This window comes from Letharia lupina, assembly GCF_014066315.1.
Source record: "Letharia lupina isolate WasteWater1 chromosome Unknown contig_7, whole genome shotgun sequence".
NCBI classification, from domain to species: Eukaryota; Fungi; Ascomycota; class Lecanoromycetes; order Lecanorales; family Parmeliaceae; genus Letharia; species Letharia lupina.
Window position 1 is genome coordinate 1,385,611 of NW_023502976.1, and position 21,466 is coordinate 1,407,076.

The 21,466-nt window shown below is 50.6% G+C and overlaps 5 protein-coding genes across 5 annotated transcripts; 1 reads left to right on the forward strand and 4 right to left on the reverse strand.

Annotated features, from left to right (window-relative positions):
- Window positions 1–1,512: 1,512 nt before the first annotated feature.
- Window positions 1,513–3,326, reverse strand: HO133_009683 (uncharacterized protein; the record flags this gene model as incomplete). Its single annotated transcript, XM_037300544.1, has 5 exons — window positions 1,513–2,164; window positions 2,216–2,256; window positions 2,410–2,533; window positions 2,641–3,157; window positions 3,209–3,326. 5 exons carry the CDS (start codon window positions 3,324–3,326, stop codon window positions 1,513–1,515), a joined length of 1,452 nt encoding a protein of 483 aa, XP_037154392.1.
- Window positions 3,327–8,798: 5,472 nt separating this feature from the next.
- Window positions 8,799–10,280, reverse strand: HO133_009684 (uncharacterized protein; the record flags this gene model as incomplete). The annotated part of the gene is made up of 1 exon (XM_037300545.1): window positions 8,799–10,280. One exon carries the CDS (start codon window positions 10,278–10,280, stop codon window positions 8,799–8,801), a length of 1,482 nt encoding a protein of 493 aa, XP_037154393.1.
- A 280-nt stretch (window positions 10,281–10,560) lies between these two features.
- On the reverse strand, window positions 10,561–11,240 carry HO133_009685 (uncharacterized protein; the record flags this gene model as incomplete). The annotated part of the gene is made up of 2 exons (XM_037300546.1): window positions 10,561–10,750; window positions 10,921–11,240. 2 exons carry the CDS (start codon window positions 11,238–11,240, stop codon window positions 10,561–10,563), a joined length of 510 nt encoding a protein of 169 aa, XP_037154394.1.
- A 425-nt stretch (window positions 11,241–11,665) lies between these two features.
- HO133_009686 (uncharacterized protein) lies at window positions 11,666–13,855 on the reverse strand (the record flags this gene model as incomplete). Its single annotated transcript, XM_037300547.1, has 8 exons — window positions 11,666–11,775; window positions 11,859–12,084; window positions 12,139–12,461; window positions 12,522–12,684; window positions 12,732–12,743; window positions 12,803–13,078; window positions 13,131–13,511; window positions 13,577–13,855. The coding sequence occupies 8 exons, from the start codon at window positions 13,853–13,855 to the stop codon at window positions 11,666–11,668; spliced, it is 1,770 nt and encodes a 589-aa protein (XP_037154395.1).
- Window positions 13,856–16,984: 3,129 nt separating this feature from the next.
- Window positions 16,985–20,478, forward strand: HO133_009687 (uncharacterized protein; the record flags this gene model as incomplete). Its single annotated transcript, XM_037300548.1, has 8 exons — window positions 16,985–16,994; window positions 17,434–18,191; window positions 18,245–18,393; window positions 18,443–18,570; window positions 18,622–19,467; window positions 19,519–19,556; window positions 19,610–20,209; window positions 20,260–20,478. The coding sequence occupies 8 exons, from the start codon at window positions 16,985–16,987 to the stop codon at window positions 20,476–20,478; spliced, it is 2,748 nt and encodes a 915-aa protein (XP_037154396.1).
- Window positions 20,479–21,466: the final 988 nt, after the last annotated feature.

A 21,466-nucleotide genomic window follows, 5' to 3' on the forward strand; every position in this document is an offset into this window, starting at 1 on the left:
GACCCTCCCCCCCCCCCTGCCTCTAAGCATTGCGCAGCCCCTTTTTTTGCCTCGTGGGTCCTGCAGAGTCAGAAACGCCTGTTTTTTTCCCTTTCCCGAAAACCCCAAAAAACAAAAACAAAAAGTGGAGCAAACGTCTTCTCTCGCCTTGAAAGCTTCTCGTCTTTGCGGGGAGCGCCGACTGTAGGGAACGAAAGGGGTGTTTGGAATTCCGCAGCAGTCGTGCACTTGGCTCACTCATCCTGCTTCATCCACCGCTGGGTCACAACGTCTTTTGTGTCTGTCTGACGGGAAAAGTGGAGCTGCCTTCCTTCTCGCCTTGTAGAACGCGCTTTGACTCGGATCGAGGAGGGATCCTTTGGGTGCTTCTACGCAGCAGCATTCCTTCCAGCCTGGCTTTCCCCGCTGCTTCTACACTCGCTAGGACATGCCTCATTCAGGCGAAACACCATTTACCGATTTCCATCCTCTTCCTGCAGGGCGAGATCAATATCTTCATCTCTTTGTCATCGATGACGGTGCTGTGTAGAGTCAGCAGAGTTGGGCGAATTCGGTGAGATTAGGAGGAGTGGGATCAGAGTCTCTGGCACGGTCAGCGGTGAGCTTCACTGTGGGATGGGGAGTATATATAACCCTCTGTGAAGTCCCCAATCTCTGCTATCATCATTCAACAGACTCTCCATCGTCCTGAAAAGTCAACGGCCCTCAAGCATAACCGCTCTGCCCCGAACATCCCACAGATCGCCTTCTTGTACGCCCTCTCATACGCCCTTTCCGTCAATCCCAAACTCGCCCTTTTCACCTCCCGCCCTCTGCTCAAGCCAACATCGTCTTCAACTCCCTCCGGCATCTCAGCACCCCATACCATCCAACACCACTTCTCCACAGCGATCAATAACCACTTCTCCCAAAATGGCCAACCACTGCCTCTCCGGCTCAGACGCCTCCGGCAATATCCACCACCTCCAACCCTCGGATCAGAGAGGGTTTTGGGTTTGCCACGACTGCGGTCACCTCAACAATAATGTTCTTTGCCCTGAGAGATGTGGCATTTGTCCTCATTACAGGTGCGGATCTTGCAATAAATGCTAAAGGCGAGAGCTTGTCTGTGTGGCTGAGTGGGACATGCAAGGATAAGCGAGAGATACAAGGAGGATAAGGGGACAGATGATAGGAAATGGGACAGTTGACTGCAAGTTCTGGAGCGAACGCGAGCTGAGATTGGTGCAAATTTTGTGGTTGTTGCTGATGTGGTTGGTGTTTTGGTCATGATGTTTGATTCTTTCTTTGTCGTTTGTAGCTAGAAACTTTGGTAACGAAATGTCAGACTTGCCGTACTTTTGGATGATTGCCAGATCAGTCGGAATGTTGGAGGGAAAGTTTGACCTCGATGAGACTCGTTCTGCGTGATCTTAAGACTTGTATCACAGGTATAGCTGCAATCCTGAAACCAACAGGCTCGGCCAGGAACGTTTAATGCTTCCTACGCTATGCAATGCGAGAATCAATGTGTTAATGTACATGCCCATTTGTATGTCCAAGGCCGGCTTCTAGATCAATATCGTCAGCCTCATCTCTGTTGTGTCCCGTATCACGACCTTTCTTCTCGTCTTGATTGCTGTCTGTTTCCGGTGCGGCAACTGCAGCTCTAGCTCTATGAGACTGCCGTCTCCTGCGCTTCGGCTTTCTATGCATTTTCTCATCGCTAATTTCTTCTACACTGGCGATACCCGCTGCAGCCCGCATTCGTTGGACGACCGGACCCATGGCAAATTGACCATCTCTCCGATCGTGGTTGCAACATGGGCTAAACCTGATCGGCAGTAACCAGTCGTACCAATGATCTCCCATCACAGTTTTGAAGTTTTGATATGGCCCGAGGTCGAAAGGGTTCTCTCCAGGCTTAGTATGCAGGATCGCGAAGGTCTTTATAGCGCCTGATGCCTGTTCTTCAGCAGGCGCGTCAGACTCTGTAGTCAACGTCGCCGTTGAGAATGAGACGGTACGAAATCCGATCGATGTTTCTGGAGGCTTTGGCATGTGAATGGCCAGTGTCCAGACTAGGGTCCTCCTTGACAGGTTTTCGATGGTCGTGGTATTGATGAGGGCAAACTGGAGGGAGCTGCCAGTCATGCCTAGGTTGAATAGACCGAAAAGAGCGCCCCTAGAGGCTCATCAGTTCCTATCATACATGCAAGATTGCTGGTCCACCTACAAGCATACAACGACCAGCCAGTGGACATGAAGAGAGTGGGTCTGCACAGGGTATTTATTAGCCTGATGATCTGTGAACGTTGAAACAAGCTTTGTCGGTAAGACAGTCAACGGCTCGTGTGGCCTTGCCTCGTGGCTTTTGTCGCAGCCTTACGAGAGTCCATATTCGGAACCAAGGCAGCGAAGTCCGCTCACCTCTCTTCTGTACTCCGCAAGAAAGTATGCTGCAACGGTGAGATTGAAGACACAGTAGATCGCACTCCAGCCTACGAATTGGATGAAAAATTTGAACGACGTCTCAGAGACCACCCCTCCGACCCTAGCCGCGGTCAGTATAAGAAACTCCTGGATCTGATGATGAGGAGGACGGCTATCTGGGGTTTGGCCCTCCACTCAGTAGCTTAGACTGTGCAACAGATCACCTACCAAGGGCAGAAGTGATCCATCTTGCGAACGCATCGCTCAATCTCACGGCAGTGGTGCGCTCGGTCTGGTTTCCAATTCAAGCAGGTAGAGCACCAGTTGGGGCGACCGTCTGTTTGGCAGACGAATGCATCCCTGCTGTAGAAGTCCTGGAGGCCAGGCGCTGCTTCTGTAGTCGTAGGCGCTGTGGATGCCCCACCCCCATAATTGTGGCCAGAGATCCTTCCATTCTCTGCGCTTTCCCCTCCAGCATTCTCTCCAGTACTTCCGTTAGAGCTTTGGCTGGATCTTTTCCTATGGCGTTGATTGCGCCGTCCCTTCGCTTTCGTTTTGCTCTCTCGCAGAGCACGCCACTGACTGCAGCGTGGAACGTATCCGGGAGTGACGGTAACGGTAAAGAGGAGGCGGGCATAGGTGAAGACGAAGAGGAGTAGAAGGACAGAGTATATGACAAGGATGCCAATCGCTGGGCCGGGGCGAGGAGTGTGGAGGGTGGTGGAAGGTCTGAGGAGGTAGTCCACTGTTGATGCTCGTCAGCATGAATCAGCCAAGCGGTTTGGGATTCCCTTACCGCATAACAGCTTTATCTCGACCCAAGACACATATCCCACAAGTCCGATTAGGATCAGTGGAATGACCCGGGATACCCATAAATTCGTAGCTTTATTGATAGATGCATTGGGGGCCATTGATCACTGAATTGATGGGCCTGGTGTTGGCCCGGAATCGTCAGCAGCCCATGATACAAGTGCCTGGTCCTTTGGGGAGGTAAATGCTCGAAATGGAGTGTTCGAGAGTAAGGGAAGACTTGATAAATACTACTGAATGATCATATTGTCTTTCAACGACTCGACGGAAGTAGATTACACTAGGTGTAACGAAACGAACCCCATTTACCTTACAGAAGCAGGGAAGTCGGCCCCCATACCGGCCCTAACCCTACTTTCGGAAGACTCCCCTGGAGTGAGAAACCTAGGTGGTGACCCTGAAACTACGAATATCTTCTGGGAGCGCATAAATTGAACTCTAGGGAACGCTTTTGGGTGTGATACGGGCATTGACCTCCAGACTGAGCTGGAATTAGGTGCAATTCCTAAGCACTTCTCATCGCATTGTCCAGAGGGCGTTATCCGAGATCTTGGTGCAGGACGGGAGTCTTGGCGACCAGGACCTCCGTAGTTCGGTGCTAGTTTGGAGGAGATCAACAACAGCAACTCTTGTGCCGAACCTCCAATGAGTACGTGGTATTTAGCTGCGGCCTTGACGCTTCAGCAACCTCAATTTGCTATCAGCCAGAATACTTTATCATTGCGTGGGAGTGAGTGAGCAGGCCTCGGGTCCTCCGACTCAGTCCCTGTAGGCAACCAGGCATTTGCGGAAGTCACAGAAAAAGAAGCGTCAATTACTACTTTAGGGCTTCCCAGCCTCGAGTCATTGAAAATGAGCCCAGATTCTCACCGCTTTTTGGGTAAAGAAAATCCCTTAATGCGAAGCTCCCAGCCAAACATTGCTCCCAGTTGCCACTCTTTTATCGTGAGAAGGATGCTTGCCCTGTCATCTCTACCACAAGATACAATAACCATTCCGTTTGCATTATGAAGTGGGCTATGTTTTGGAGCGTTGATATGTGTTTCTCCACTTCATTCAGTGCAGCCTTACAACTTGAGCTCATAGTTTAGAGGGATGTAGGGGCTTTCCGGACTTACCGAATCATGAAGCTCTCGCCATATAGCGAACCCCACGCCAAGCCGCACACTGTAATCTGCGGTGCAGCAATGTGTCCTCGGCCGGGGAGCGGAATCTTCAGTATGCGTGGCCATTGCAGCGAGCGCTGTGCTATATATATTGAATATATCCGTACAGAGGGGGAACGTCTGGTGTACTGGTTCGGCTGGCGCCCACTCTCATTGTACACGAGACACCAAATCAAATCAATCCCATTGACCGTCACTTTCTCTCACAGTATAACGGTAGCCTGACGACAAAATGGCGGCTAGGGATCTAAGCTTTGACCCTGAGCTGAGGTGACATGATGGTACCGCCTTATCGGAAAAGGAAGTCTTGTCCGAATAGCAAAGTATCACTTGCCGCTATTCTGACCAGTCTCATGATTCGCCACCCTTCCATACTGACTCCCTTCGCTGAATTACGTCTCGATGATTTCGCCGCATCACATTGGAAGGTACCTCGAAGTTCTCATTGCACTTATCACGTTAAACAGTCACGGACTGAGGAAGACAATCAGGATTTTGAATCGGGACATCTTTTCGCCAGGCGTAGTGCCAAGTAGAGCCCAATCAAACGAGCTTCAGGACTCGGCAAGAAGGAGACTAATCTGTGGGATCTTTTTTCTACGCCTTATTTACGCCCGTGAGTCAAATTGACATATCCTACCACCGGCGACTCGACCTCGGCCAGATGATGGTGTGCGCCAGGGTCAGGAGAACGCAGTAAGCGTCAGGGGTGGCATTGACCAGTTTTGCGTGAGGAGGTCGTGTTTTTCTATGATCTGCATCCTTTCACATTATCTTCCCGCCTCTCTCGGGCAAATGATACAGCAGCACTGAACTTGCAGGCCAAAATCACACTTTGTACGGCTCAGTCAGATCGTACATCGTCCGTGATGTGTCACGTATCATCCCCCAATTTGCCCCTTCTAGTCCGAAATCCATACCCCTTGACTCGTGAATTTCCTTTGATGTCGCTGTTCTCCCCTACAGCAGTTATACAACTGCCTTCAGATGCCGCTTTATCTGACCATCATGCTTGCTCTGCCCTTCAATCGTCTTGATGGTGGCTGGGATGCTCGGTTTCATAATATGTTACTACCCAAACGAGCCCCAGGCAATGCGAACACCCAGCTAATGTCCGTCCAATCTTTACCTACCGTTCTCGAAGGTCGGATTCTTTGCCATAAAACCTTCTGGTTACCACTAAATGTGCCAGCAGGTTCACTCGATAGGGCTCACGTCGCTGCTATCGTCGACCCGAAGTTATCTAGTCCCGCAGGCTACCGCTATAAACTGGTAGAGACTATCAGTAAAAGGATGTACACTGTGCGTCGATTACTGGGAAATGGTGCGCCGCGAAGGCCTCGCGCTCAGGAGAGACCAACCACTACGCCAACAAGGTGGTATTGCCACAAATGCAACAGCGGTCCTTACAGCATGGCGGCGCAATCTAGCTGTACGAACGTCATCAACGGCCGTCAATGTGATCATTCCAGGTGTGATTATTGCACAAGGGAGTAAATATTGGCAGGTACCCCTTATAATCGACTTGGAACGTTAGTTTCAACGAAGCGCTAATGGTTTTGTGCTCAGTGACCACTTCATTCCCCCTATCGTGGACCTCACAGAAAGCACATCCAAGATTCAGAGAGAGGTGTTGTAAGGTATTGAAGGCTGGTAGACGCCCCAATTTGAAGCTTATTAGGCCTCCATCAACCAACTCTAAATACGAAAGACTACATGTTCAGTTCTCAGACAATGTTTGTAACGCAAGGACTACAGCGAGATGCACTAGTTATGTTCTGTCAGTTATGGGCGTCATGATTACCTTGTTTGGCCACCTGCGCTACGGTCAGATTCCCATGCCTTTCGCACGCATTTGCCTTGCATCACGGATTCCTTCAAAACCTGCATCACGCTTCACAAGTCGCTTGCGAGCCCGAAAGAGTGGTGAAGAGATATTACGCGCATTAGCAAGGCAAGGCTGCATGGTGGCTGAGGTTCCTTACCAGCCAACGTGGCGAGCACATGGCATTACATATTTCCGACCGGCACAGCCTTCCCCATCCGGAGTGTTAGCTCTTTCGGCTCCACCATCTTGCTTCAGCGTGCAGCTTGGTCCCGGTTACTAGGTCTCGGGTCAAGTATCCCCCCCAGCTTGAATGTCCATAGGTCTAAGCCCCACATACTCGATCATCCATTCCGGCATTTTCACATCCTAGCAGCACTTGGACTTCAGCACACAAGATTACGGTTTATCACTATGTGATGAACACAGTGCATAGCCACGGATGCCTTCTTTCTGCCTCCAGTAAGCTTTATGTGGGAATTGGAGCATCATCTTCTAATGAGCCGTCACGGTACGTATCATACCCCTATCATCAAAGCGAAGTTTGCAAACTGCTGACCGGGCCTCTTGGGGCCCAACCGCTATAACCCAACGAATCATTGCGTCTAGGACTTTGACCACCGCAGCAGGAAATCATTTCCAAGCTTCACTACTTCGGTCAGCGTTCCTTCGAGCTTGCGGAAACTTATGGGACTCTCTACAAAGCTTCGTTCGCCCTTACATGATTGTTAGGAGATGTATCGACCGCCTTCAAAGGGCGATGCTTCATCATCAACTCCGGTGTGTGTCGAGGGTCGGTGAGTTTCCTGACTAGCGCCTCCCTGACGAAGATTAACAATGCCCCCTCCTTTAGTATTTAAGGAAGAGCTGTCAACGCTCATCCTTCTTCCAATTCAGACATCCTCACAAACCAGCTTTCCAGTATCTCGAGAAGAAAACATAAAAAGCACCGCCAACAATCTTTCAGCTCCGAGAGCGGTCCTGCGTCCTCACACCAAAACCTCCGCGAAACCCGTAATCAGCACTTCTATCACCCACCTCCAAATCGTCCCCGTTGTCAAGCAATCCCATCAAACATGACGAGCCGATCCCAGACCAGCAGTCGGGCCTCCCCTCCTCCTCCTCCTCCTCCTCCTCCTCCTCCTCCACCCCAGCCTCGCTCCTGGACGTGCGGTTATTGTAGGGAGGGTCTGATGTCGCTCAGATTCAACTTGTGGTGCACCAATTCATCCTGCGGGCGCCGCAAAGACGTCTATGCTATCGAGTACTGAAAGACCGGCATGGAAACGCAAAGCCAATGGCTCACACCCGGTTCCTACGAAATGAAGGAGGAACATTCGAAACGAAAGACATATTGCTGCCTAGTGAGTTAAGTTGAGTCGAGTCTATCACTGGGAAGTACGCTGATAGAAGTGCGTATAGACATTGATCTCGTGTATCAAAACTTGACCAGACCCGACAATACTTTTTTTCTAACCTACACTCTTTTTCAACCCATATCACACTGGACGCTTCTCCCATGCCGCAACCTCTCGCCCACACCAACACAATCCCCATCCGTTAAACCTCTTCATGGCATCAAGCATTCCCAGCAAGTCACGAGCACAATTTTTTTTCTTCACGACCCTCATGTATCGGCACCAACGCCAGCTTTCAGCATTCCTATTCCATTATCATATAGATACATCAAGCGCAAGCACCGTTCGGTTCTTTAGACCACAATGCATTAAAAATTAGACAACAGTTAACACAAAAACCCCCGTGCCTTTGGAGGCCAAGTTCCTGCAATCCCTACCAGAAACCCTCCCGTACACACATTTCGAGTCGCATCAATGTCCGAGAGTTTTAACTTCGAGGGTGACGAGTAGTCATACACCGCACTTCCGCCTGCCCAGGTAACAGGGCGACAAGGCAATCCATCGCTGCCTAGGGTTTGACCGCTAGGCGTAGACTCGCTGCGCAAACATACCTGCTCTTCACACGTCCTCCCCGCACTGACTCTTCACCCTCCGCGCTCTTCCCGTACTACACTTCTACCAGAAGCATCTGTCCTCCTCTACCGTCCCCCTCTCTTTCTCCATATCTCCCAACCTCCTTCCCCTTCAGTGCAGGTACTACCGGCTTTGGTATGTGAGCGCGTCGCTGTGGTCCTAGGACATCGCACGAGCTTTCCAATCTCTCCGACAGTCCTAAAATGCCTCGTCCGGTCGATTGCAGGTGTTTGTGCCGGAGCGGGAGATCGGTGAAGCGAATGGGCGGATGTGGTGATGGGGTGACGTTGGGAGAGAGGCGGAGTTCGCCTGTTGCTCTAGCGGCGGATTTGATTGGTTGCATTGTTGTGGGGGGGGGCATGTCAGCGAGGAGATAACGCCAGGGCTGAAGGAGATGGTTCCGGTCAGGAATTCAGATTTACTTATGATCCAGAGATTATGCGAAACGAGGGATTCCCCTAAATGATTCAAAGATGGCTCTTTTGATCAAGCTTGAGCTATACGTGGTCGTCAATTCAAAAGAGGAATAGCCTCTCTATCCATGCCAGATGCGACCAGATCGCCATCGCTATGCCCATGTCTAACGCAGATCTAGGTGGTCGTCTCGAAGACTAAGCTCACACCATCATCCCCAGCCGTCACAATTCTCTTTCCTCCTCCTTGCATAAAACCCAGCACCCCTCCGCCCTCCCCTTCTCCTCTGTGACCTCTCCACTCTTCAACAAGCCCCTGTCCACTCGCCGCTGTTCCACCTCTTGTATCCCACCTCCTCACCACTCCGTCAAGCCCACAGCTCGTGAGTAGATATCCCGTAGAACCAGGAACGAATTCCACTTTTACAACCGCAAATCCCTCATGCGCTTCCCGTATGTGCCGTCTTGCGGCAAACCGATGCGCAGTGTCGAGGAGCATAATGTCCCCATCCACACTTCCGGCTGCGAGTAGAGTAAGTGGTGGTGCGCTGAAAGCGAGTGTCTCCACTGAATCTCCTTGTGCTTGGAGACTCGCAAGTATCTGCCCTGCCTGTCCTGAGCTTGCGCCCTCAGTACCACCAGCTTTCCTACCTCCTCCACTCTTGTTTTTGGAGCCTCCACCTTTCATGCCTTGCGTAGCCGACGCCGGCGTGGCAGCGAGCCGTGGTAGACCAACAACTCTTATCATTCCTCCTGCTCCACCGACCACAGCAAAGGCACCTCCTGGTGCAACGGCAACGCTGAATAAGCCTCCTTCGACTGCGAATCTCTGGTCTTCCGTCGTCAAGCCAACCACGGCCTGGCTCCCTGCGCTCCCTACAGCGCCAGCGGCGGAGGCCTCCCCAAAGACGTCCCAAACGTAGAGGCTTCCATCTTCGCTGACTGTTGCAAGCATTTTCCCATCCGGTGTCCACGCTCCAGCGGTACATGACTCCGTATGTAAGTAGTATGCCTGTATTACTTGCAGTGGGGCTCCTTCATCCGTTGCATCGATCGTGTAGACCCAGACACTGCCATCCGAAGCGCCTAGAGCAATAGTATTTGGATATGAAGGGTTTGGACAAGGTACGAGGAAGTTGATCTCGGGCACTTCTTGCGCTTCTGCGACTAGAGGGTACGACTGGGTTTTCGTGCTATGGGCGCGCAGACGGCCGTCGAGGCCCCCACTGAGGAGATAGTCGCCATTTGGTAACGTGAATACTAGCGCATTGATGCTGTCCGTATGGCCTGTAAGTTTGGCGATGGGCTGCAAGGAGGGACGGCCAGCCGAAGGATTGGATTCGTAGGATGTAGGGAGGACAGGAGAGGGGAGTTCGGCGGAGAAGACGTAAGTAGTGTCATCGCCTCCGCCAGTGGCTATTATAGAGGGATCAAGAGGATGTTGGGCTACCGTGAAGATGGAATCGGTATGCAAGTCGAAGTGGGCTTTTGAGTCGTTTTGGAGCTGGATTTCGGCTTCTTGGGGGTCATCGTCGGGGTCGGAATCCATGTGTTCGTCGAGGTCCGAGGGTATCTCTTCTGCCGCTTCTGCGGCGTCTAGGAGAGCGGGCTCATCTTCTAAAGATTCGTCTTCTCCGTTTGGGGGATGTGAGGAAGCCATGGTATCCGTAGACGTTCTTTTATGTGATTTTCTACGGCGATAAAAAATTCAAGGAGGTAGAGAGTATTGGGAGTGAAGGAACGGGGAAACGATGGGTTTCTCATCGATTGCTTAGAAATGCACTCGGCATCAAAGTTTGTGTAGAAAAATCGTCATTTCTATCAAGCCCTAAGGCTAGTCCCAGCACGGAAGCACTCGACGAGGTCGAGGATCCCCTCGATCTCCATTCCTTGAAAAATGTTCTCTCCCATAACATTGCACAACAGCGCTTCGATCTTTATCATGAGCTCTGTGACTTCTTCCACTCCTCTGCTTCTCCAAAAGCATCAAAAGCTTTCTCATTAACCTCCCTAGCGATGTCAGCAACGCCAGTGATGATCCACCCCTTGCTCTCCGTTTTCCACATGTTGAAGATATTAGTTCCCGTATGGTTCAGCTTGCCATCTTCTAGGAAGAGGTACGGCGTCCACCTGCACATCTAGAAGTCAGCGTTGCGTTTTTGGTAAAGGAATTTGTGAGACAAAGTTCGAGGATCCAATTAGGACAGAAGGTAGAGCCACCAGAGCTTTACTTCCCCAGCATGTCTTCCCTCAAAATGCAATTCCGATTGGGAAGAAAAGAATTGAAGAAATGCACTTACGCAACGCCCAAATCTCCATCAACATGCACCCTACAATTGTAGATCTGCTCATCCATTTCCATCTTCGACTCCACAGGGATCCGCTCCACCACTTCCTCGAGACTCAAATGGACCGCCTTGCCTCGACGGATCAGTGTCGTTGCCCCCTTCGGTAGTACCAACGAATGCATCAGCGCGCGATCTTTGTTCTTGATACACGAGAGGAATTTGTTGACGACTTCGAGAATGGCGACTTCTTCAGGTATATTGATAGGTCCGGATTCCTTAACGGTGCCTTCGGAGCCGGTCAGAGCTTCGGCGGAGGGGGGCGGGTGCGACATGTTTGTTCAAAAGACCGGTTGGGCGTCGTTTGTGGGGTTGAGAGCTTGGGGATGGGAAGAATGGCGGTCTGTAGAAGACCAATTGACTCATGGATCCACGAGATGGTGCAAGTGCACTAAGTCGTCAGCGTTCATCTGCTTTCTCTATCATTTCAAACCAAGGGACGCAGCCCGTAGAATCCTTTACTGCTTTGGATGCGGTTATTCGCGGATATTTCTGGTGACACCAGTGACCTCGAAGAGCGACATGGATACTGATAGTCTGCTTGTTAGTGTGAACTGAGAGGGAGAACAGCTAGACTTTAAGCGCGAAGCCTTGATCACCTTGGTCTGCTAATATACAGGTCTATGTGAAATCTCGCAGGCAGAACCCTTCCTCGTTATTCGTACTACAATGCCCAAAAAGTTGTGCATCAATGCGTCATTTACAGCTTGGGCCCCTTCTGTCTTCTGGCTTCCCTATCCTGATCCCTCAGCAAGCGCCTCAAGATCTTACCGCTGGGGCTCTTAGGAACGACATCAACGAATTGGACGCCTAGTATGAATTAGTCCAATCACTTACCCTCCATATGGAGACCCAGTTGGACGAATACAAGTCCGAGAAAAGTCGAAGCTTACCTCCTTTCAACCATTTATGCCGGGCTTTGTGCTCCTCGACGTGTTTTTGGATTTCTCTCATGAGCATGCGATCACTGTCTTCCAGACCCACAGATGACGATTTGACGATAAAGGCTTTTGGGATTTCACCGGCGGCCTCGTCAGGGACGGGAATGACGGCTGCGTCGCTAACAGCAGGGTGCGTCAGAAGATGAGCTTCGAGCTCAGCAGGCGCAACTTGTAAGCCCTTAAAGACGGTGTTAGCCAGTTCTTCAACCACATCATCTCGCAGGCCTCATACTTTGACTTTGATCAACTCCTTGATTCGATCCACGATGAAGATATGCTCGTTTCCCTGGGGACTCTTTCTCACCACGGCTTCGTCTCCGGTTCTCATCCACCCATCTTGAAATGTCTCTTTATTTGCTTGAGGATTATTGAGGTATCCTAGCACAACGCTGGGTGATTTGACCACAAGCTCGCCAGGCTGGTCGTATCCCGTTATCTCCGTGCCTTCGATCGAAACAATCTTTGCTTGGACTGACGGTATGAGCGAGCCACACGATCCAAGGAATATATCGTGAACTGCGGTGGAGCATATTACGGTGCTTGTCTCGGTAAGGCCTACAAGCAGAGTAAGCAAACATAAGCCCAGAACGGCGAGGGCTGTTGGGGAAATCCTACCATAACCTTGCCTGATTTTCCAAGAAGGATGCTGCGTTTGCAGCTCCTCCGCCGTCTCTGCACCCAGAGGTGCTGCGCCAGTAAATATTGATCGGACCGAACTGAGGTCGAACTTATCTAAAGCCGCTTTGTTCTTCGCCATAAGAATAACGATTGGCGGTACCTATGAAGAATGCATGTATCAGCCAAGCTTGATCCGGCTTCCTCAACTATGGAGATAATCTGTACAATCGTAGATCGGGAAGCAGAGGAGATGTGGGGTGGAAGGGAGCCTGGCTCACCAAGGGAAGTGAATTGATTTTAAACCTTTGAATGGAATGAAGGAACTGATTAAACTCAAATTTCGGGAGATTGATCACTTGATCGCCTCTATAGGTGGTTGCATGACAGATAACAACCAAAGAATAGATATGGCTTTGTGGTAATAGACCCAGCGCAACTTCTGTCATACCATACTTGCTGCCCGGCTCTTGTACGGAATCTCTATAGGGCTTCTCGGACGTCGCTATTTGCAGGACGTTGGATATAACATTTCTGTGGGAGATCATGACGCCCTTCTGTTTACGTAGCATCAGCAGGTGTTGCGTTATTGCATGGAGAGATGCATACAGGCAAACCAGAGGTACCACTTGAATAGCAAAGAAAAGCAGTTTTCCTTGCACCATCGCCTTTCTGCCATTGGAACCTCTCCAATAGGGGGAGCTTTCTTCCATCTTGAATGAGCTGATCCACAGTCTTGAACTCTGGTGGGGACGATTGACCACCGGTAGCTTCTTTAGGTAGAGCAAGCAGGTAGATACGGTTCTTTGGAATTCCAGAGTTTGCAGCAGCTTCAACCGCTAGGGGTAGAAGAGGTAGACACGTAAACAAAGCTTTGGAGCCGGACGACTTCAGCTGATGCTCCAATTCGGCCCGCGAGTAAGCTGCGTTTGCTGGCGACACGATTCCAGACAAGCTATGAACAGCCCACGACAACGTTAGAGTGTCAATCTATGTTCGTTTGCGCATTAGCCACTGCCCCACACTATCGCTTTGTATAAATGGATTGTCCCTACGGTGTTGACACTAAATATTCCAATCACTTTGTCCCACTCGGTCCCTCCATTCGGCCTCCAGCCAAGCTCTTTTGACAGTGCCCTTGCTAGTTGATCAACACGGTCCCGTACCTCCAGAGCCGAGTACCCGAATCCAGTCAGCCCACACGTGAAGGGTTGCCTTGCATGGTGGAGAGGATAGCGACCATACTGCTCATTCAGCATGAACTCACTGATGGGTATGGAATCTGGTGGATCGAAAGGCAGCTCCGGAACCCATTGAGGAGGGAGAAAAACCATCGTGATGATGTTACAGGTTCCGCAAGAAAGATACCAATGTAATCAAGAGATCTGATTGACGAAGGAGAAAGAGAAGAGGACAGGGAAAGACTGAGCAAACTTCGAAAAAGGCGTCAGCACTCCTAAAGGAGCCAGTCCGGTAGAGTACCGAGGCATTCTTTGCGGGGAAGTGATCTTTTGCGGCTATACCCGGAAGTCTCTATTCCTTACTACCCACCTTAGTGCTACTGAGACGACAAGAGTCGCAACGTACCCGTAGATTCTTGGGCATGGTCTGGGAAAACAAGGTATAGAGGCTCCGGACTAAGCTTCGAAGACCCTCATATATCCTTCGACAACACCGTTCAATGCGACTTGGCCAGCAAGGCGCGGCAGCTGCCGGCATGTCAGTACTTCTGGAACACAGGGATAACAGCAATGGACCCCAAAGAGTCTTCGGACAAAGTGGGAAGACCAGCCAGCGAACGTGATAAGCCTCTGAGCTGCCTCAAATAAAGAGATCTGCGATATGAGCTCGCAGTCATTGCGTATAGACTTCCCAACGATCCCAGGAACCGGTGTTGAAGAGGAGATTTCCGGCCTGTTAGAATACTCGCCTGTATCGTCGCTGCACGTTATCATCCAGACTGTTCGGCTCAACACCTATATATATGTCTACAAGAGGGAAAGGCTGACTTCCCAGGCTAATAATGGTGTCGAGCTCGCGCGGAAGACCAAAGTCTGGCGCTGTTAGAAGCCGACAGCCTGCAAATTCACGCATCTGAGAATGTGTCGGACAAGAGCTCAGCTGCAGCAACCTCAGCGACAGCCCATGACCGGCGCAATGTAACAGGAAACGTACCTCAGAATTCGAAAGTACAATTGCTCATTGCACCAGCTTGCCAGCACCAACTCGTCGGGAGGAAGACAGCACTCTTCGACCACAAACACTGGACGTCGGTGCCTTCTTCTCCAAGGGCTCGCTCTAGGACTTCGGGAAGCACCGTCGGAGCGCACCAGTACGTCTCAGAATACGCTGCCCAATTCCTCGCTCGACTTCAGCCTGGAAGCAACATGGAAGCAGAAGTGGCCACATCGCACCCTTGGGAGACTGACAGCGAAAATTATGGGCCTGGGTTTTCGGTGACCTAATCCATGTAAGGGCTGCCAAGTTGCCAGTGCTTGAGTGAGGGGCCCTAGAAGCTTTTGGTTGCGCGATCGTGATGCGCCAGACAGTAGTTCAAAGCACTTATGGAAAAGGCTCCGAGGAGAGACTACGAAGGAACACTTGAGCTCAGGACTATCGCAGTCTGTCCCCCTCGACCTGCTGGAATCCGAACAACAGAATGTCTAGAGGCTTTTGCCTTCTCAAACAGAGTTGCTGTTCTCTGCCAGCCTCAATGACCAAAGCTCTGAGCCTGTTGGCATTGTGCGAGATGTATCACGCAGAATCTCGAACCGTGCAAGGCCTATTTGCAGCACCGATGCAGGCCTTGGAGACGACTCACAGCTCTCTCCTATGCACAAAATCGATTCTTCAACGGCTGTTAGAGACGCTCAATCCAATGGTGACTTGCCGACCCCAATCACAGGAACTGGACAGTGGCGGAAGGTCATCCCCAATGCATACATACCTCTGCGCGATAATCAATGTCCACCACACCAAAGGTAGTCAGGATTCGATCGACACAAAGGAAGGCGGGAGGAGAGTGTGTGAACCCAGAACACCTGATTCCCATACTCTGCCAAGCTTGAAGGTATTTGGACTGTGAAATGAATTCTTCAAGAAGGGTCGAAAGGAAGAACGGGCTTGGAGATGAGCTAATTGAGATTCAAGGCACTTGAGCCATGACAAGTAAGGACAGTCATATGAACCAGTCCTGCTGAGCTCGATGGAAGGTGCTTTTGAACTTGATCTATCTCAGCAATAACTATCTCTGAGCTTGGCTAGTGGCACTGTCTATGGAGATGTCTTTTTGACTGGCTTCCGCGCTTCACTGAAGACGTTCACCAGAAAGGCATCACACCGAAGGTCTGCTTTAGGTGACGTGTATGTGAGTATATCCTCCAAATTAGTCAAGCTTCTGTAAGGACACCGACCTTGAACTTTCTCACGTCTAAGGGCCAAACCTGAGTAAGGAAACTCGTCCCAAGGAAGCTTGTTGTCCAAGTCTGTTCAGAGTGACTGTGAGGGCTGGGCGCAGGAGCCCTCATACCCCAGCTTCTTTGAGCCTGAGTGAAGACGTTGCCAGTGGCGAAGTGTCTTACTCGCAACTAAAATAGTCACTATGGCGAAGAAGAAGATCACTGCCGAATCTGCTGCGCTTGATGAATGCTGTTGACTGTCAACGGGACTTTTTGGCGCTACGTAGGATGAATGAGTCCACTGCCTGAACCTGATGAATAACGTTAATGATGAATACAGATCTGTGACTCCAGCCCAGATGAAGGACTGCTTGGTCCAGCAGGGTTTGATGAATATTGGCAGTCGTTGTGAATCTAGCTGTCGAAGCTTGTGGAACTCTAATCCATTCATTCCGACTACGCCCAAAATAGTCAAGCCGAGTTCACTGAATTCACATTTCCGTGATGAATTGCAAACCGGCCGGTGTCACTTCTGCCATCGAGTAAGTTAAAAGCCGATTTCTCTTCCCAAAAATCTCTTCTACTAAAATTCTTCTCCATTACATCTCCTCTCCGAACTTCGACATCAAGAATTATCTTCAAGGCGTACATCTCCCTACCAACCTTCATCTTGCAGTTTACTGGAGGCTAGCTTCTCGTCTGCCATTCCATTGATTGGATTCAAAGCCAGTTTTTCTTTCCACATAATTTCTCTCCGTCACATCTCCATTACATCTCCGCACCTCAAAATCAACCATCTTCTCCAAGACAGCCATCAACCACCGACCTCATATCTCCTTCTCCTTCTCCAGCCTGCGTCTTCCAAGTCGTCTTTGCCTCGATTCTTCTGTGAATTCATGAAACCTGCACAAAGTTCTGCTGCAAAAGCTTCCCCCTCCCAAAAGTTCCTTGACGCAAAGGCCGCAGATACCTGTGCCCCCAACTAATACCCTCTTTCAAAACTGCAACCTAAGACTACCTTGTGCTACGTCAGCGTCTGTTCGGGGAAGTCCCTCATCCTTCGACATGGCAAAATGTAAGTTTCTCCGCATAGTCCCCTGTCCAATATGTCTTTTGCGCTTTTGGTTGAGAAGACACAATGTCAAGAGACTCGCAGTGGAGACGTTACCCGGCGCTCACTGCTACGTTATATCCACGTTCAAGAGACGTTACCTGACGCTCACTGCTACGTTATATCCACGTTCAAGAGACGTTACCCGACGCTCACTGCTACGTTATATCCACGTTGAAGTGACATTATCTGCGACGAATCGGGAGTGTAATTCACGGGATGCGTTGATGGGTCGAATCCTGGTGATCGTGGCCTTGCACCCCGCACAAACATCACTTCCTTCGTCTACAACCCGTCTACGCTTTCACAACTCTCGACGCTCAACAACCTACACAAGACCCATGCTTCTGTCCTTGTATGATCTTTTGAAGTATGCAATAGCTGACAACCTTTCTCCATCCAGCAAAAGCTGCGTCTACAAAGACCGGCCAGACCAAGCACCCTTCAATTATTCCAGCCAAGAGTCCACAGACTGCAACCAGCCCCGACCGTGGCGATCAATCCGGAAACACTTTACGACGATCAAAACGTTTGCAAGGTATGCCAGTACCAACATTCAATCCTGAGCTGCCGGTAACAATCCAAGCAATGCCTAGCAAAACCATGCTATCTGAACCAGGATTGCCCTTCGTTAAAGTAGTGCCGGATGGAGCTGTCTCATTATCTGACAGTGGTCCCACCCTTATCGGAGCCACTGACAGTGATGAAACCTTAGGCGATCATGCTTTTGAGGAGACACAGTCTTCGTCCACAAAGCCTGACATCTCGACCAAACCCGTGCTCAATGAGCCAGACATTGACACTTTCAGCGAATACAATGGGACAGATAATGAGAATAGCGATAACTCTGACGCCGAGCAGAATAACGATGAGGGAAACAGTTGTCCCTCTAAGAAACCTTCAAGGTCTAAGCAAGACAATCTTGGCGCCGCTTTGGTCAAATCAAAAAAGCGCAAAGCAGCTACGTCCGGTGGAAAGAAGACTGCCAAAACAGCACTTGCTCCACCGCCGAAAAAGAAGCAGAAAGTTAACGCTCCAACTCCCAAGAGGCAACGCAAAGCTGGCAATCCAAAAACCAAAACCGCAAAGGAGAGATTCCTGGCAGCGTCCGCCGAAGACACACGTCCCTTACCATGGGGTGAGCCTGAAGTGTGGGCAGAGGTATAACCTTCCTCGCCGATGGATGTCAACCGTCAAAGCTAACACATCTTCAGACCCGTCCTGAGCTTTGCGAAGCTCTTCCTTGGTTTCGTTGCTGGCAGGGCGCTGGCCATACTCATGGTGGATTTGTTTTTGGGATGCTGCTTGATGAGGACCAGGGTGAGCGTGCATATATGGATGAGCACGTCGCGATTACCAGAGCGTGAGAGCCGCATTTTTGATTCAATGGCTATAGTTCTAATCTGTGCTAGGGGAGGCGGCATTGGAAAGAACGATTTGGGCGAGATCTGCCAAATCAAAGACCACGACTCGGAGAATGGGAGAATAAAAGCCTTCATCAACAACGAGAAGGAGAAAATACCTATGCATCTGATTATCGGTGCGTCTTGCCGTCCTCATAACCTTTCTTAGTGGTATTGATTCTCAACAGGGCAAAACAACATTCATTGCCCATCGAGGATCCCTCACCGATACTGTGTGACCCCAGATGTCCACATCACAGATCACTGGGACGAGAAGAGCAACGGTCATGTCGTCGTCAAGTTCCGGTTCGAGAAAACGGACCTTAACAAAAAGAGTTGGTATGCCGCTGAGGGTTCGCCAGAGTTTCACGTCCCCACCAATATCAAGGCTTTGCGTAAGGAATGTCCTAAATGCAATGTCACAAAACCGCAAGTTTTTATGTCAGGATGGATGTGCCTTAACGGCAAGTGCGTCTCATTCTGGACGCTCAACGACATCCTGGCGCCTGAGGCTCAGGATTACAATCCTGCATTTGTCGAGGAGCGTCAGACTTTTGACGGCTTTATACCACCATATGCAATGAACCCCGAGCTGATCCAGCCCAATGCGACTCACGGTCAGGCTTTCCCTGCGACTAGACAATGCTGGGAGGGCATTGTCTGTAAGCTCTGCGGTCGATGCAATTTAAGACGACACTGGGATGCTTGGAGGTGCCGCACTGAAGGCTGCCCATTTGTGCATAAGCTTCCGATGGACGTGATTCCAGCCTCAAGTGTGATGGGAGAGGCTGGCTATGGCTTTCAAGGTCATGGCGTGGCCCAAGACAAGGTTTTGGAACCGAGTATCAATTGCGAAGTACGAAAGCATGGCTTATACCGCGAGTGTGTCTACCAGCTCGGCGATGGGCTTATTATCACCCACCTCAACTCCAACAACGTCATCAACAGTGCACCTGGTGGACCGGACGATCTCTTCTGCCACTTACAGAAGGAAGATATTGGGCTCGAGAGGCTGCCAATGAAACAGAGCGTTGGTAAGTGTTCTCCGAATCATGTTACAATTGAAATAGCTGATAAGTAAAAAGTGGAACAAACGTATTCGAGGCATTTCAGTCACAACTTCGTGAGTCGTTAGCTTGCATCGAGTTCCTGCTCTCATACTTACACCTAGCATAGGGGATGCCCTATAAGTACGTCGTGGGACACGATAACTCAACAAGCCTTGCAGACGCTCCTGATGGTATCAAGGAGGCTGTGCGTCGTATGACCTGGGCTGCAAAGCGCACCGTCGCAGATGAAGATTTTGTAGACTTCAACGAGGTTCTTGCGATTGGATACTTCGAATCCATGAAGATGAATGTTCGTGCCCTGTTCCGACCTCCGATCTATGTGTGCTATCATCTGGCTAATCGCTCGCAGTATCACGACGATGGTGAGATATCGCTCGGTCCTACGGTCGCTTCGATTTCATTGGGCTGCCCAGCCAGGATGAAGTGGCGCCTTAAGATGAGATACTGGTGCGGTTTCAAGGATAAGGGGCGTAAACACTACGATCCTAACCAGCCCATCCTGCGCGGTTGTCGTAAACCTGAAGAGCGCCGCAAACTGAACGAATTGGCGAAGACAGTGAGCACTGCCGAGCTTGATGCGGCTGCTCAAGTGGCCTTGGCTTTTGACAAGGGAGAATCGAAGACGCCTCCAGCGGTCTTAGAGTTGGACCTCCGACATGGTGATTACATGGTGATGCATGGTGCTCCTATGCAGGTCTACTACGAAGTAAGTCTTTTTTTGAATGCTTATATTGACTGGAGATTAACCGAATATAGCACATGGTCACACCTACCGACAAGCTACGTTTCGGCCTCACATGCCGTTATGTCAAGCCCGAGATGGTCCCAGAAGACATGCGCTCGATGGGAGACCTGACTCTCGATCCTGCGAACGCCTACGATGGCGATCTCGAGCTTTACAAGGATCACATGGAGAAGTATGAGGCAGGGAAGGTTACGAAGAGGAGAATTGCTTCTGTTGCAACTCAGGCATGAGCGGATGATGAATTCTTTGCTGCAAGCTTCCTACGGAACAGACATTGTTGCATACGATTTCTTGCCAGTTTGTGATCACTATCGAGCTTTGGGGACTACACCTACCTATGGCTAGCTCGAACCATCTAGCATACACAGGAGGCATATCTGGGCGCGGACATTATTTACGACTTACTGCTATCTAGCACAATTGCCGATGGTCTTTGAGCTTGGCCACCCACAACAATTGGGAGATGCCAGGCTTACGACATCTTACGACCCAGGCTAGCTAGTTCCATAGTGTGCTTTACCAGATAGCAATTCTATGACATCAAAGCTGCTCCCCCATGCAAACCCTCCGTGAGACCAAGACCACCAACTAGAACTACAATCACGCAGGGCGACTCGCAGCACAAAGTCCAGATATCTCAGGCTTCGAGCCTCGGTTCTGGGACGCACACAGCTTCACGGACCATCTAGGCACTTCACTCAAAAGCCCATGGCTGTAAAGGCTCGGGAGACTCACCAACAGCAACCAAGCCGGACATCTAGCAGCACAAACCTCACACATTTTGTGCTTCGAGCATGGAACTTGTGGCTCTCCAGTCTCGAGAAGCATATCATCTCAACCTCTATCGATAGCCTCTACCCAGGACGGCACACCATCGCTTTCCGAGCCCGGAGAAGGGACGCAATCTGACCCGACCGCCCTGGCACCTCACCCCCAAACTCGAGACGGAGCACGAAAAGGTTGCATCGCCGCTCCTGCCATCCTTGTCTACTGACTGCCCTACAACAGCATCTTGCCCTATCTATCCTACCTAACATGAGCCAACGTCCAGGATCCGGAAAACCCCCCCGGCCCGCCTCCCCTCGCTGCTGCTCTCGCAACACTCTTTCTTCCACTCATACTGTGGCGATGCGAAATGGCGTGGTTGTCCGGGAACGAAAGCACGGACGGCGACTCTCGTCCACTTCGACGATCCCAACAGCTGCCCTCGCGATGGGC